This window comes from Myotis myotis, unplaced genomic scaffold (assembly GCF_014108235.1).
Source record: "Myotis myotis isolate mMyoMyo1 unplaced genomic scaffold, mMyoMyo1.p scaffold_m19_p_9, whole genome shotgun sequence".
Classification (NCBI taxonomy): domain Eukaryota; kingdom Metazoa; phylum Chordata; class Mammalia; order Chiroptera; family Vespertilionidae; genus Myotis; species Myotis myotis.
The window spans coordinates 35,441,047-35,456,487 of record NW_023416401.1 but is presented as its reverse complement, the minus strand read 5'-3'; the positions used below and the strand labels follow the sequence as shown (position 1 = coordinate 35,456,487).

The following is a 15,441-nucleotide window of genomic DNA, read 5'->3' as shown; positions in this document are numbered from 1 at the left end:
TCTGACCAATGAGCCCAAACAGAAAAGTGTAAATCACCATTAAATGTAGTTTTTTAAAAAATACAGACAGGACAGCTATTGAAAGTCTTAGGCAGCACATTAGTGGTTAGAATAAAAAGGCTCAAAAAGTTTAAAGGGAATCCTTCCAGAGGAAATATGTCGACCGAGGAAATCATTTAAATTTGATAATAAGAATGTGACTGAGGCTGAAAGATGAATTAGCCCAAGTCTTCACCATTCCTGGTTTATGCTCTCAGCATTACTCGGCAGCTCTCAGAAGTCTGAGCGAGCTCTAGGAGGCAGCCTGGGAGAAGTACCTTTCCCTCGGGCCGTACTGCCGCGGCGGCAGTGGCTTCCTCGGCCTTTTTCCGTCTGTCCTCTTCCTCATCACGCTCCTCCTCGGCCTTTTTCTCCGGAGTCACAGTGGTGATCAAGTTGGTCTGAGAGATGCCCTTTGTTGTGGCGTACTGGCCAGTACCAACCTCTGCAGCAGACACAGAATCCTTCATGTATATTTCATGGTTTTCATTCACTGATGCTAAAAGCAAATACAATGGAAGAAATAAAGTCTGAAATAGTTAAGTCAGAAGACAGATGAATAGCACCAATTGTCCCATCACGCACAATATGCCCCTAGAGAAGTCCAGCTTTATCTTCAAAAGACAAGTCAGCACAGCAGGTACCCTTCTCTAAGCGCTAGCACAGACTCAACTTTCTATATCCTCTAGTGTTTCAAAATGATTTCAATGCTCATCTCTTGAAGCCACCACAATCGTTTCATCCATTCTCAGGCTCCATGGTGAGGATGTGTGCCAGGTGGATGTGACTGTAAGGCTGGGAGGCTAAGCTGCCACTGTGCTTGTTACCCCAGACACTTGGCACGTTCCACAACTAATAATATTTTCAGTAGACCATTGATCTAGTACACTTGACTTTGAACATATTTTTGAAAGTGGCACTCACCAAGGAGCACTGAAATTAAAAAACAACAACCCACCCTGTTATTATTAATAATGCCTGAAAAGTTTCCTATAGTTTAAAAGCCACAAGGATAATAATCAAAATTAACCATCTTGGCAGAAATTATAAAGTTCCAATGGCAACTCCATAATTGAAGTGCAGAAATGTTTTAATTTCTACTGCACTTTAAAAAAAACATATGCACACATATCTACCATGATATGCGTACATTTATTCATCTCTAATATTTGGGGAAAATGACACAAACATTGTTAATGAAATTCATGCAAAGGCAAAGCATGCAGACATAAAAGATATGATACAGCCTTTCATCCCAGCTGAAATGTCTTAGTGAAAGAGATGCTTACAACAATTAAATTTTTAAAATTTGATACTCATTATTTTAGGTTTAAATACCATATTTCAGAAACTTATAAACGCTGTTTTTCAAACACATAGTAGCTAATTACAGGCAAAATATAATCTGGTTTCATATTTATATAAAAGTAAGAAAATATTCTGAAATCCTTTTAATAGTAAATCATTTCACTACAATACCTTCACTAAGATATTTTATATCTTGTTGTACTGATGAAAAAGCTCATATGATATAGTTTCCTAATGGGCCAGTTAGGCTCCATAGAAGTTGCAACTTTGCAAAAAGCAGTTTTTATGCCCACATGCAGCCATGGCCCCCAGCTCAGCAGCCCAGAAAACACACTAGAATTGACAGAACCCCGAAGAGTGAGAGACAACACATACTAACATCACTTTTGGGCAGGGAGGAAGAGACAGCATGATATTAGTATATTTATTGCACAATTGTCTTCTGTCTTCTCAGTAATCATTATCACACAAAAGGTCATGAGGCAAACAACATTCATAACACATGTGTTCCCTTGGGTACACATCACTGAACAAAGAGGATGGTATTTGGGGGAAAAAAGGGTGATTCTACAAAAGCTCCTTTAACAATGACTTATAAAATACAGTTTACAGAGATTCTCTAAAGGAGAAAGAAGAGTAAGTGAGACAATACCGAAGAAAAGCTTCAATGTTAACACGGATATATGAGTGTCTTAATCCAACCTGAAACAGTCCTAATCAACATTTTATTCTAAAAGTATGGCTCTAAATTAGATATTCTGAAAAAAGCAAACTCTTAGAAGATACCAAATGGTAATAACTTTCTAGGCTGCCTCACAAAAGCCTGTAGGATAATTATCAATATAATTATTGGGATAATTATAATTACATCCATAGCAACAGTGCTCTGATGTATGTCTTATTCAGTCTTGCAACAACCCTGTCAGAGGTGGCCTGACTGCCATTTTATGGATGATGAGTAAAAACCAGACAGGGAGAGTTTAAGTCATTCACCAACTACTGTGCAGGTAGAGGAACTGGACTTCAGTCTGGATTTACCTACGCCAGGTGAGTGTTTTTTCCACTTTACTAGGAACATATGAAACATAGTACTAACAACACAATTTTTGCTTCCTCTATAAACTGTATATAACGTCATCCATTAGGAAAATACAGTCTTTTTCATCAGGGGATTCAGGGGGTCTGTCACTCCACCAACCACACTGGGGTGTCATGAACTGTGGTGAGCAGAGGCAGGACAGTAGGGAAGAAGGTGATCCCAGGCACTTGTAACGTTTACTTATTTTTTATTTATGCTTGTGCTTATTATTAAAATCGTACACACATGCCAGAAATGTCTCACTCTTTATGCACACAGGCTCAGTCTTTCGTAAAACAACTAATCTCCAGGTGCTTGGAATGAGAAGAGGAGGCCTGGCCAGGGCTCAGTTCCTAGTTAAGTATTCCTCTAGCTGCCAAGTCTTGTAGCAGAGAGCACATCTGCGTGTAACTATAGATACAATACAAAACCATCCCACAAAACAAAACCTGCGGAAAACTCATGATTATGCCATTCCTTAAACATGTTATTTAGGCAATTTTCTCCCTGTTTTACTTACACATTTGACTTAACAGTAGACAACATCTATAGACAGTGCTCTCCCAGTCCGTCAGGAGGATTTAATTTATAGCCCTTTGCTCTGTTATCTGAGTGTCATCCTTTCTAGAAGCTATTATTTACTGACTGATGAGTCACATTTTATTCATAATTTCTTTTTTAGAAACGGAGATACATTTAACTTAGAGTTTTCTTTCTGAAACAAATCGTCTAAGACAAACTTGACAATCATTTAAGATCCGTTGGCAAGGAAACCAGATTCCTTACAGAGTATGTGACTACCATATTTAGAATGAGAGAACCTTTCTCCAAATTCAGGGTACCAGCTTAAGGAAGTTATGCTCTTCGTTCTTCATGTAATCTTACATAAATCTAAAGTCACAGACATTACTCACAAAGGCACATGTTTTTGAGGATGGATGGTTAAAACTTGCCAGTCAGCCACAGACCAGGAAGAAAATGCTTTCCATTTCCTACTACCCAAGAGGATCTATGCTCACTGACAGCTCACGATGGCTTCACCATAGCGGGCAGCCACTAGAGAGTATTCAGGGTAGGGATGCCTACCTCCATCCAAGCTGCGAGACATGGTGTAACGTTTGCTGGAGGAGCGTTCAAAGTAAGGGGCTGGACGATCTATCAGTGCGCTGGCTCTTCTGGTTTGGGCTTGCGTTCTGCCGCTATAACGGAACTTGGAGCCCAAGGTAAGGAATTTCTTTGGAGGTGCTTCTGGTAACAACAATCTAAAGATAGTAAAGAAAAAAACACCAGAAAGAATAGTAAATCAAATATTGAGAATGCTACCCTTTTACTCTGTTCTGAAAGGTAAAGTGCTTTGTGTACTAAAGGATTAACACCCAAACGCAATGAAATAAATCTGATTTTATAAGAAAAAAAATTGACACAGTACATATCAACTAGGGATGTTATCGAGGCTATAATCAAAATGGGAGTTGGGTGGACTAGCAGACTTTAACATCCCATGTAACTGGAGAGTCTGTGGTTCTATAAGCCCCAAGAGCAATTAAGTAGGTGATGGTAGGGAAGGACAGTGATGATTTGTTATTGTATAGACACAAATCTAATGGCCCTAATTAGTCAGGTATTGAGAAATTACTGAAATAGTAAGAAATGGATTGAACACTTGAAGTAGACATCCTACAAAAATAATGAAAAGGTACTAAAGATAATAAAGAGGAGATGGAGCAGATCAATATAGTACAAATGAAGGAAACCTATTCAAATTTAGTCAGAAGTTCTTTTAGGATTTCTTATTAAGAAATCTCATGACAACAAGCTTGAAGGAACTTTAGAAAGGCTATGCTTCCACATTCTTCTTCCCAACAATCTTTTTCAGTATAAGTAATGCCAGGCACTCTATTTTTTTTCCTTAGGAAAAAAGCAAATTGATCTCTACCTACCTGAAAAATGTATGGTGCTCAACACACACTTTCCATAAACGCTTGGCAGCTCGATGGTTTGGCAGTTTAAACCCAATGGTACTTTCAAATTGTTCAAACTACATTTAGAAAACATTGAAGAGTAGAATCAAGTTTAAATGACAAATAACAGAAAAGCAAATAATTTTAAAAATCAAAATACCACTCACAACTCTTTTCTTTACTTACTAAATCAATTGCTCTATGTGGAATTCATGCTATACACATGCATTCATTAAAAAGGAAAAAAACCTCCTTATATCTACTATCTATCTCCTTAAAATGCTGCGGGTATAGACAACTACATTATGCATATAGTAGATGTTTTATGTATCAGTATGGATCTTACGAAAACTAAATGCAAACAAGGATATTTGGATTCCTTCCAGAGACCAACTTGTCCTGATCTCATATGTAAGCCTAATTTTCATTGTTTCTTCCATGACATCATGACTTCAAATGGAAGATACAGAAATGAACCAAAGGTTTAAAGTCTATAGCATTCTCAGAGTGACATTTTCTCCTAATATCTGGTCTGGAAATATGCACATATCCTAGGTATTTGATGACTTGGTATCAGGTATTGCTGATGTTATCTGTGCATTATAATATGGATTATCATGCTAAATGGTAACATCTCTCCATATTATATACAAGATCAGGGATTTGGAGAACACATTTTCATATTACTTAGCATTTATAGTTCAGGTGATACTCTATCAGTCATATGCTTTTCCAAGGTGGAATATCTGATTTCCTGAGTAATTATTTTAATATCATTGCAGCTACTCATTAATTTTTTATTCTCTGAGGACAGTATGCATCAGGCCACCAGAGGGCAATCATCTTAAACAATAAAGCCTTTCCCAAAGAGCACCAAACCTCCTGACTATTGACATAATCAATAGCAAAAGCCATTTACGTGGCAAAGAACCAAGGAGAGGGCTCCTCTGCTTGGCATGTGAGATACACTTATGCTTGACTTCTATTTCTTGTTTGTTGAGAGGGACTGGGCAGGGGAGAGACTGGGAAACACATCCAGGTTGCTTTAACTGCACTGCCTTTCCCAATTTCTGATTCCCTCTGGAAGTTCATGTGCAGTGGTGGTCATGAAAATCACCACTGTTCAATGGTCCCAGTCGACAGACAAACCTAGTACTGTGGACTGTATCTCAACCATCCCCCATTTACTCATCCTGCCTCTAAAATGTACCATGCATTATGCAAAGGTCAGGGGTTTAAAAAAAAAGCATCAACTTGCTCATGTAAGAAGCTGGGGAGATTCTCTCAAGATAATAGAGGCGCTAGACTTTTAAAATGTTTATCTAGCTCGCGGTGCTTTGTATTCTTTTTACTGCAACCTCTTCAGAGTCTTCGGGCTACCAATAATCTCTTCTCACTCATTCTTCTCAGCCTATAAATACGATTATAAAAAAGGGAGGGAAACAACTTCCTTTGAGCCTGTTCTGCTGAGCCAGAGTCTTCTCACTCCTCACGCTACACGTCCTGACGGAGAAGCCTCAGCTCCTTCACTCCTTACCTCACTGCAACCTGCCAGGGGCTCCCAACTCCTTCCTGAACTCTTAAATGTCACAACAGGACCTGCCAACTGCGATGAAATTTTCTTAGTTCTTACCTGCACCTTCTCTGTAACATTTGGCACTGCCAGTTAACCACGTCCCCTGAATCTCGTCTCGCTGTCATCTGTGACTGTTTTTGTCCTTTGTTCCTTTCTCTGGCTGTTATTCTGAATCTCCCTGTGTTCCTCTTTGGTCTACCTCTCTCAGAAAGTGGTCTTACCCAGATTTTTTGTTATAGGGTCTCTCTCTCTCTTTTTTCCTCTTTAAGTTCTCTTGTTCTTTGGGTAATTTATTCCACGTCTAAGGCCCTGATTAAAATGTATACAGTTGATGTCTCTGTTCAAGTCCTATATTTCTTACTAGGTAAGAATTACCCCCTGAAAATCTGTCCCAAAGGAATTTCAATCTTTTTCCTTAAATTCGCCCCCCCCTTCCTCTCGTCTATAATATCATCTCCATTGCCTTCTCTCGTGCAAACTGAGAGACTGATCATCCCGGACTCTCCTCTTTATCCTTCCCCCATCCTGTCTCCAAAATGTCCTGTTCTGCCTCTGAAATCCATCTCAAATGTGCCCCTTCCATTCTATTCCCAGAGCCTCTGCTCCAGTTTAGGTCTTATCACATCACATTACGAAGCAGATTAATTCATTAAGAAACCCATCTCAAGTGTTCATCTAGTTATGACACGCCCTAATTTAAAACCTTTCGCGGCTCACTACTGTCTACTGATGCACTTCTCCACTGTTCCCTGCTGGCCTCTCACAACCGTGTTCACTCCATGTACATCGGACATCATCTCATCTGTATCATGACATAGTTCCAAGTGTGCGCGTCTGTTTCTGTGCCAAATATAAAGTCCCTTAAGGACAGGGACAAATTCATATTTATGTTTTCATTTCCAATGCCCAACATGTTACCTAGCAATAAACAGATGCTTGCTTATGTTTAATAAATCCAAATGAACATTTATCAGTTATAAATTTAACATGCAATCTTTAGGAAATATTTTTAATATTACTGTAATTGCGGGTATTTACGTGGAAAGTTTACAGATTATTTCAGTCTTCAGAAACAAGGATGACTTTACATATACACTACACATTATTGCTTGCTTTATAGTCTGATATTTTAATTGTATTTTCCACCAGTGGGTAGGCTGATTTTGAAGACAGGATATAATTCTATATTATGCCAGAAAATGTTCCGAGACATAAATGAACTGCAATCTTAGAGCTTTGCTTCCATTATGTTAATCATACTGATCAGAAATGGATATATTTATTAATTATCTATTAACCAGATACAGCAGGTACTTACTACCTATTATGTACAAACCACTAAGGATAATACAAATATGTCGATCATAGACGCTGTTGTCCAAGGAATAAGGATTAGTTAACAATTTTGACTCTTTCATTACTTCTCTGATTTAAAAAAAAAAGATGAAAATATATCAGGTTGTGGAAAATTTACATAATTTACACTCTGTGTCCCTCATTCTAATCTTTCTTGTACCTTGTTGCACATTATCTCTAAACTATCCACCTTAAGATGCTATCAGAGTGTCTGGCAGGTGTGGCTCAGTGGTTGAGCATCGACTCATGCACCAAGAGGTCATTGGCTCTATTTCAGTCAGAGCACATGCCTGGGTTGCAGGCTCTATCCCTGGTGGGGTGAGGGGTGCAGGAGGCAGCTGATCGATGATGTTTTTTTCTCATTGATGTTTCTCTCTCTCTCCCAAATCAATAAAAATATAATTTAAAAAAAGATGCTGTCAGATTTGGAAGACAGAGAGAAAGGGAGCATAGAGACAACAATAGGATTGGTAGGGAGAAATCTTTCATTCATGAAGAGGTCTAATGACTAAGACTTTCATTTATACCACAGCTTGAAATATACAGAACATTATTCATGAATCTGGGTTTTACATTAAAATACGTAAAAGCAGTAATTTCAATTAATGTATGCTATGGGAAAAACTGGGGAAAAAAAAGAACGCTTGTTTCTACCTATTTGTTGGACGAACCTACAATAAATTCTCTTAGGCATTTAGACATAACTCACCAACCATGTCCTGAGATGCTGAGAACTTGTGAGCAGGTCATTTACATACTTGTTTGCTATCAGGTTCCTTTTTTCCCAATGTACATGCAAATTTGGGTCTACTTACCTCACCCGGGCGGATCTTAATGTAGAAGTTGTTCCGTTTGTATGAGATTTTTAGAACCTTGGGCCAGGCAAATCTATTTATCCGCAGTCGATCACGATATATCAACAGACCACTCGCACAAACGCCTAACATAATTTCTACTCCTTCAGAATCCTGGAAAATAGAAGCAAGAGACAAAGGGTCAGTATCTCATTTGTTTCCACTTACGGCTGGGTACAATATTTAAGCCTCCATAACAGAATCTATAATTGACTACCTGTAGGTCTAATTTAAATACGAAAAATACTGCCGCCATTTTTAAACATTACCATTAAATAACAGCCTTGAAGTGAAGATATTTATCACTGTGGAGATTTGTTAGAGTAAAACCTGCTCACCCAGGTATCTTAGATTTCCAGAAACACTGCACATAGAACAGGCCAACCCGATGAAGGTGTGTTAATAACAATTAACAGCCGCAGTTCTCGGTTACTGAGAGCCAAGCATTGCCCTAATACCTTACATATATTAACCTTTTTGGTATTCACTAGGATATTTTGAGATAGTTGCTATTATTCTTCCCACTTTACAGATGAGGAAACTGAGCCACAGAGCGGCTACGTATCTTTCCCAGTTGAATGTGAGCAGCCTGGTTACAGAGGCAGCACTCTTAACCAATATGTATACTGAGAGAGGGGCCCTACCCTTTCTTATGAGTGTTTTGGAATTTGTTCCTTTAAAAAGAGCCTCAATATTTTTTATATACCATTATTGCCAGGGTAAAATTTAAATATAAAATAGTGTTGTTTTTCTCTTAAGTATGTACCGCACTTCCCCAACAGGCCCCAACACACACACTGCCCAGTGGTAAGCACACTTAACAATACGACTCACATAAATATGGATAGATTTTATATATGTGTATAGTCTTTTATAACAAAGGTGGGATCATGCTACATTTGCAATTTGCTTTGTTATGTGTACTTTTCATATTTAGGTCATTTCCTAGGGGTATGTGATGCCCAGAGGTCCCCGAGATCATCAGAGATGTTATATAAAGTTTAGGAGACACACCACGCATAGTCTATGCCCCCTCAGTATTGGATTCAGGGGGAATCCACATAAAATGAACATCCGTGGTGACCCGAGTAGAGTGAAAACGAAGGACAGAGGCAGGACTGCGTGTGAGGCGCAGTCATCACCCAGTCTCGATGGTTGTTGGGAGTAGGGGGTCCATGGGGTGGGGGGAAGAAGCTGTAATCAGCAGGGCTGCCCCCAACTTTGAGTCACCCTGCAGCCCCAGAGAGGAAAATGGCAGAACCCAAATAGGAGATTCTGACTCGTCCATATAGTGGGAATTTACTGCCTAAATCCTGTCAGTGCAAGGTCCAAGATGAACATTTCCAGAAGCAAAAAATAAATGTTTCAGTCCATCTCTGGGCATATACGGTTATAAATGGTTGAAAATGAAACATGTTACCCCTGAACTCTATCACCCCATTAGGTATGAAATTACAGGCGTGGAAACACCTGATGGCAGGACATAAAACCTGAGGCCTCCGAGTCCAGAAACTGCCCCCCACCTACCACGGGCTTTAGTGTGGGAGGGCCATTTAAAGAGCTATAACCTGATGCTGACGAGTCCCTGGCACTACTGAGCCTTCAGACCCAGCCCATCCGCTCACACGACAGCTCAGAGGTGACCACCTCACGCCATGAGCACACATGCAGGTCTGAGTAACTGCTCTTTGATTCTCTTTCTTTTTGGTAAAGAACATAAAAGTTTAGAAAAGATGCCTTTGAGCTAAAGAGGGAAAGGACATTTCAAACATTTTTCATTATTTTATCTATTTTTAAATCTCTCATCAGTGTCTTTCCATCAAAGAAAACAGCATCCTTTCCTGGGGAAGATCGGGAAGGCTCCTTTGCCCCCCGCCACTGTTCTCCTGTACCCTCCGGCATGAACTGCTCTGTGTCCCCATATCACTCTGTTGTATCAGCACGCCCCCAACAAAGGTACTGCAGTCAACTCCCACCTACCTGCCTTCTCCTTAAGACCACAGCTGGTTGAGAGCAAGAGCTCAATTTAATCTCTGCAGCCACATGGTCATAGCTAGTGCCTGCCTAGCATGGGTTAAGCCATTACACGTTTGGCAAATGAAGAAAGACAATATCAGGTAAGTGGCATTTTAAATTGCATGATGGTCTTCATTATGTTAATCATAAAAAAAAGAGACTTTTTTTCTCAAGTTTTCAGCCACAGCCCTAACTGTTAGTTTGATAAATCTTTTGTGTTGAAAGCTCGTTTGGTAGCCTACCTTGGGGACATGTGTGTTTCCCTACCAACGAACACATTTAATGCTCCTTTTAGCAGGGAGTACTGAAGGAAGACCTGGATAGGCTCAGTCTACTGTAATTAAAATAAATGTGCACGCTGTTCCCTTAATTTCAAATCACTGTTTAAACTTTGCCTTCCTTCATTATCACTTGGTCCATGGGATATCTGATGTGGATTTATACCTACATTTTAGAATTTTCTATGAAATAAATGACTCTCACAGAGCCTATTCAGACAGACATGAGCTGACAAACAAGCAGAGAGAGTCTTCCTAAGAAGAAAACAAAACATTTAGAACAGGTTTTCCCAAACAAGGGACCTCCAGCTAATACGGCTATTTTCTATAGAGCTTTGAGTTAGAGATCGCAATTCAGACTTCCTAAACAGGTCCTACAGCTCAGGGTCTTTCATGCCATCCAGTGATGACTGGAAATGAGCTCTAATTTAATTCCGTAATTTTCCTTCTTAAAATGATAGAGTGTGGCTGCATGAGAAAATGGAGTCCATAACCAAATCATTTGTTATACTTAATATTCAGATGAAATCCTTCTACGGGCTGCATTTGCACTTCCTTAATTCTTTCTTTTTTAATTGGCATAAATTCAAATCATATTATTGCAGCTATCCATTTTAATTCAGCAGCTAGAGCAACGTTAAGTGATTTTATTTTCACTGATGGGAACACGGATACATCCTGAGCTGCACTTCCCTAACAGCATGCCCCTAATCGCTCATTTATTTATTTTTCCTGGGCAGCAAGTGAATCATCATGTGCAATGTAATTCAAAAACAGCTTTCGATCCACTCACATTTTCAGGCAACCTTCATTTCCTTCTTGTTTCCTTATCTTTTAGTCACCTAAGGAAAAACTCTTAAGATAACATCTTACTAGTGTGTGTGTCCTTATTTTCTTTTTAAATTCTCATCCTGCCTTATACCTGGCATAAACTATAAAACACCTTTGTTCTCTGACTGCAAAATAGGCGAGAAAACATAATAAACTGGAAGGTAAATAGAGCCAGACCTGCTAATTACACACAAATGTCAAAGAGCCTGGCATGACGCACCAACCCAGCCCTGGGATAAGGCCGCCAACCCTCGGAGATCATGCTGCTTAGCGCTCAGGTCTTCAGCCCTTGGAAGTCCACATCCTGTCTGAGGGACACAATGGTCACAGTCATAACCAGTCAAACCTGCGTTCACTCAGTGGCCACCATTTTCTGGTCCAAACGCTATCCAGGGAGCAGCCCACCTGTAGCATCAACAGAACCTACAGACCATAGATTTCCCTCCCATGGGACTCAGCGTTGCTGAGCTGTTTGCCTGAACAGAGCCAGCTGAAATGCTCTTCATGCCTTGGCCCTGCACTTGACTGTGTAAGATACTCCCTTGACTAGAAGCGTGTTAACTTCCTGTGAGTCCCAGATCGTGAAATTGGTGGCTACTCCGTGTATTAGAAGTAAAGGCACATCCCATAACCGGAGCAATGTTACCTTGTCAGCCCAAATCAGAAGAAATGGCCCCTGAACTTCAAACAGATCTTTCAACACTGCTGAAGTACCAGAATCCACCCCTAAGATCCTAAAAAAATTTCTCAAGTTTTGATGATAACAGTTTTCATGAAAGCTTGCCTTTACTGCTACAGTTCTTTATTCACAGCTGTTCAAGTAACAGACTAATAGTCCATGCACTCATTCTCTCACTGCTGAAAAATACAGATTCTAGAAAAAGAATGACATGGAGTAAAAGCTGCTTTAGGCATCCTTACAATCTCTCCCTCATACAGTCTAATCCCAACTTCCTTCTTCCCAAGACTAAATAGCCAAGGCACAACTTTAACATTTCACAATTGCCAAGCAGCCAGGCAAGCCTTAGCCTGGGTGGTTAATTCTAGTTGAACTGCAAAAATAACAATCTTATTTCAAAGGACTGGCTATTTGTCAGAATACCTCAACTTCAAAGATGGCGTTATTTAAACTTCACATGAATTTACTGAGTGTCTGGTGGGAAATCAGAACAGGGCCACAGACAGTACTTCACACAAAGTAGATGTGACAACTGGGTCTTGGACAATCAGCCAAGTTTAGACAGACAGACAGAAAGGAGCAGGAAAGTGCAGGCAAAAATGAGCACATTCAGGCAAAGGCCAGAGACAGGGTTTGGCAGGAGCAAAGGGCATGTGTCAGCACAAAGTGGGAGATACAACTGAGACAGGAAAGGCAGGGCGAGCTCAGAGCGTGTTATGTAAAGATAAAAAGTTCCAATTGAATCAACAAGCAATCAGAGGCTCAGACCGCGAGTCCTGTGAGTTTGAGCCAACCTCTCAGTGAAATATCGGTGCGAAATGTGCTTTATCATTGGACAGGCCTTAAAGAGCAAACGCAGATTTGAATGCCCAAAGTTTTGGATGCACTGAAGTAAAAATCACGAGCTTATAGCAATAACAGCACTGAATTAAATAAAACTAAATAAAAAGTTTGGGGGTTAAAAAATGCATACCTTGGCATGATGTAAATCTACCCCATACATGGATAATTTTTTGGCATTTTCCAAGAAATGCATCTCGGCTTCTGCTGGCGTCATTCCTCTGGTAAGAAAAGACAGGGTTACAATGCTGCTCTGCTTTTACCTGGTCAAGCTGAAATGTTTCCTACTTAGCCCCCCTGCTACCTAATAAGCAAGCCCCCACAGAGGCCCCAGCAGATCTGTATCTGAGGGAAGAAAAAGAATAAGATGGCTTTTAGAGAAAACCTTGCAATAGACATTCTAAGCAAGAACCTAACTATCCCAGAACTGTACCAGCCAGTGCAGACCCCTACTCTACTAAAGTCCCACCCACAAAACACCAACGTCAGTTCTGGGAAAAGTGCGGAGAGAAAGGGACGCTCACTCATCAAGGCCCAACTTATTAAATGGACTGTTCTCAGGGCTTCTGCCACTAACCTGTGACTCTTGTGCAGCTCGATCACTTTATCTTCCAGTTCTTTAGTGTGATTGGGTGCAAAGCGGAACTCACTAATGTAATCATTTCCACATTCATCAGGGTCATAGTCTCCAAGTTCTGACTGGACAGTGTAGGAGCCCAACAGGGCAAGGGTGACAAAGGAGCAGGGCAGCCTCCCGGACACGATGTCATCTCGCAGTTGTAAGCAGAGGTAGTACCTTCCGGTAACCAAGAGGACAAAGCAGAAAGCCAGCATTGGGATACAGGAAAAGGAGACCACTCAGCACATATTGTTGGATAGGCAATTTCTCCCGATCGGATAATCAATAACACAAGGACACATTTTCTAGCATCTATATTTTGATGTGGATATTAAGAGAAAATACTTGGCCACAAAAATATAATATTTAAGGACATCTAAGGACAAGTCAATGTTTATAATAAAATAGGGTTTTATTAATAAAGCACAGAGTAAAAAAATAACCTAAAGACATACTCTTCTAACATCTTTTAAAGTAACATTTAAAATCAAATGAATAGTCCCTAGCACATTCCTTGAAACCTTTTTTTTTTTTAAAATATATTTTATTGATTTTTTACAGAGAGGAAGGGAGAGAGAGAGTTAGAAACATCGATGAGCGAGAAACATCGATCAGCTGCCTCCTGCACATCTCCTACTGGGGATATGCCCGCAACCCAGGTACATGCCCTTGACCGGAATCGAACCTGGGACCTTTCAGTCCGCAGGCCGACGCTCTATCCACTGAGCCAAACCGGTTTCGGCCCTTGAAACCTTTGATTGGGGGGGGGGGGGTATTATAATATAAAAATGGTGTTCTTAAATATAATTATTAAGCCCCAGCTAAACTTAAGGAAATCTTATTTTGATATTTTGCCATATGACTGAGACAAATTTCAGGTAACTCAACAGCTATGCCATTGTAAACTCTGCTCTCAATTTCCTACATTCCTGGTGAGGTAGTCTCTTGCTATTAACAAATGATTTCGGTTTCAACTTCTTATTTTTTAAAGATAATTTCCTAGGACCCAACTAATATGAAGACTAACTGAAGAATTACTATCTTAAGAACTCAGAATCTCATCAGTATAAGTAAACAGTTTTAGATTTGGGGACTATAAAACATTTTCCAAATAATTTTGTCAAGATAACATAAAAATATTTCCATTAATAGTTGACTATCTCCTTTGTTATTTTGCTTTTAAGGTTTACAGATATAAAACTAATTGTGGAATATTCCCAGGGAAGTGTTGCCATTGATAAGTTTTAATACCTTTCATGGCCCAGCATACAGGTATAATAAAAAAATACACCTCGTACCTTTCATATGAGAAATAAATTGCTAATATGAAGCTGAGGACTAGGAAAAAGTCTTAAGGTCCCTCTAAATATGACTTTAAACTAATGATATAAGCAAACTCCATGTAATTCAGATGTAAAAATGTCTAATTACTTTACGGACTTTACACACATTATACCAGTAGATATAAGTCAACCATGCACTAAATTACAAACCCAGGTGTGTACAGGCTCCACAGACATAAATTAGCCACAACTGAATAGTTCTCAAGATTATTCAGGAGTATTTTAAAATAAGAAATTATAAATTTTCCAATTTAATGCAATCATAGAATAAATACTCTGGAGTAGTTTCTCTCCTTTACCTAAAATGTCTCTTAAGTTATTTTTAATCATAGCAAGAGAGTGAAGCTTTCTGAGTAATTTCCCTATTCTGAAAAACCTCCCACAGATGTGAGGTTTACACAGAAGATTCAGCACACACTGCACAAAACCGCTCTGGCTGGCTCTAAACTTACTATCACACAGTGAGAGTCGGTTCCGAAGTGGGACGCAGAGCAGCCGAGGATGCGCATAGCACCCGCGACCATTTCACAGAGGCACCTTCTCACACTCAGAGCCCAGTTACCACGCCAGGATAGTTTTACTGGATTCCTGTCCTAATGTCTTCTTTTGTGAAAAGGAATTAACCATTTCCCTTGTAGGTCATGGAAAATAAACTCTTAAGTG

The 15,441-nt window shown here is 39.7% G+C and overlaps 1 protein-coding gene across 29 annotated transcripts in view; it reads right to left on the bottom strand.

Annotated features, from left to right (window-relative positions):
• EPB41L3 (erythrocyte membrane protein band 4.1 like 3) overlaps nucleotides 1–15,441 on the bottom strand; it is a 219,497-nt gene that overhangs the window by 28,340 nt on the left and 175,716 nt on the right. For 22 of the 29 annotated variants that reach the window (XM_036322542.1, XM_036322539.1, XM_036322534.1 and 19 more), the window contains exons 7-12: nucleotides 13,394–13,612; nucleotides 12,950–13,037; nucleotides 8,134–8,286; nucleotides 4,366–4,463; nucleotides 3,512–3,687; nucleotides 318–538 (exon numbers count right to left, since the gene is read on the bottom strand). In XM_036322542.1, the coding sequence (XP_036178435.1) occupies nucleotides 318–538; nucleotides 3,512–3,687; nucleotides 4,366–4,463; nucleotides 8,134–8,286; nucleotides 12,950–13,037; nucleotides 13,394–13,612 (955 nt within the window). The remainder of the gene's footprint in view (nucleotides 1–317; nucleotides 539–3,511; nucleotides 3,688–4,365; nucleotides 4,464–8,133; nucleotides 8,287–12,949; nucleotides 13,038–13,393; nucleotides 13,613–15,441) is intronic. The other 7 variants (XM_036322535.1, XM_036322551.1, XM_036322555.1 and 4 more) reach the window with 1 other exon arrangement.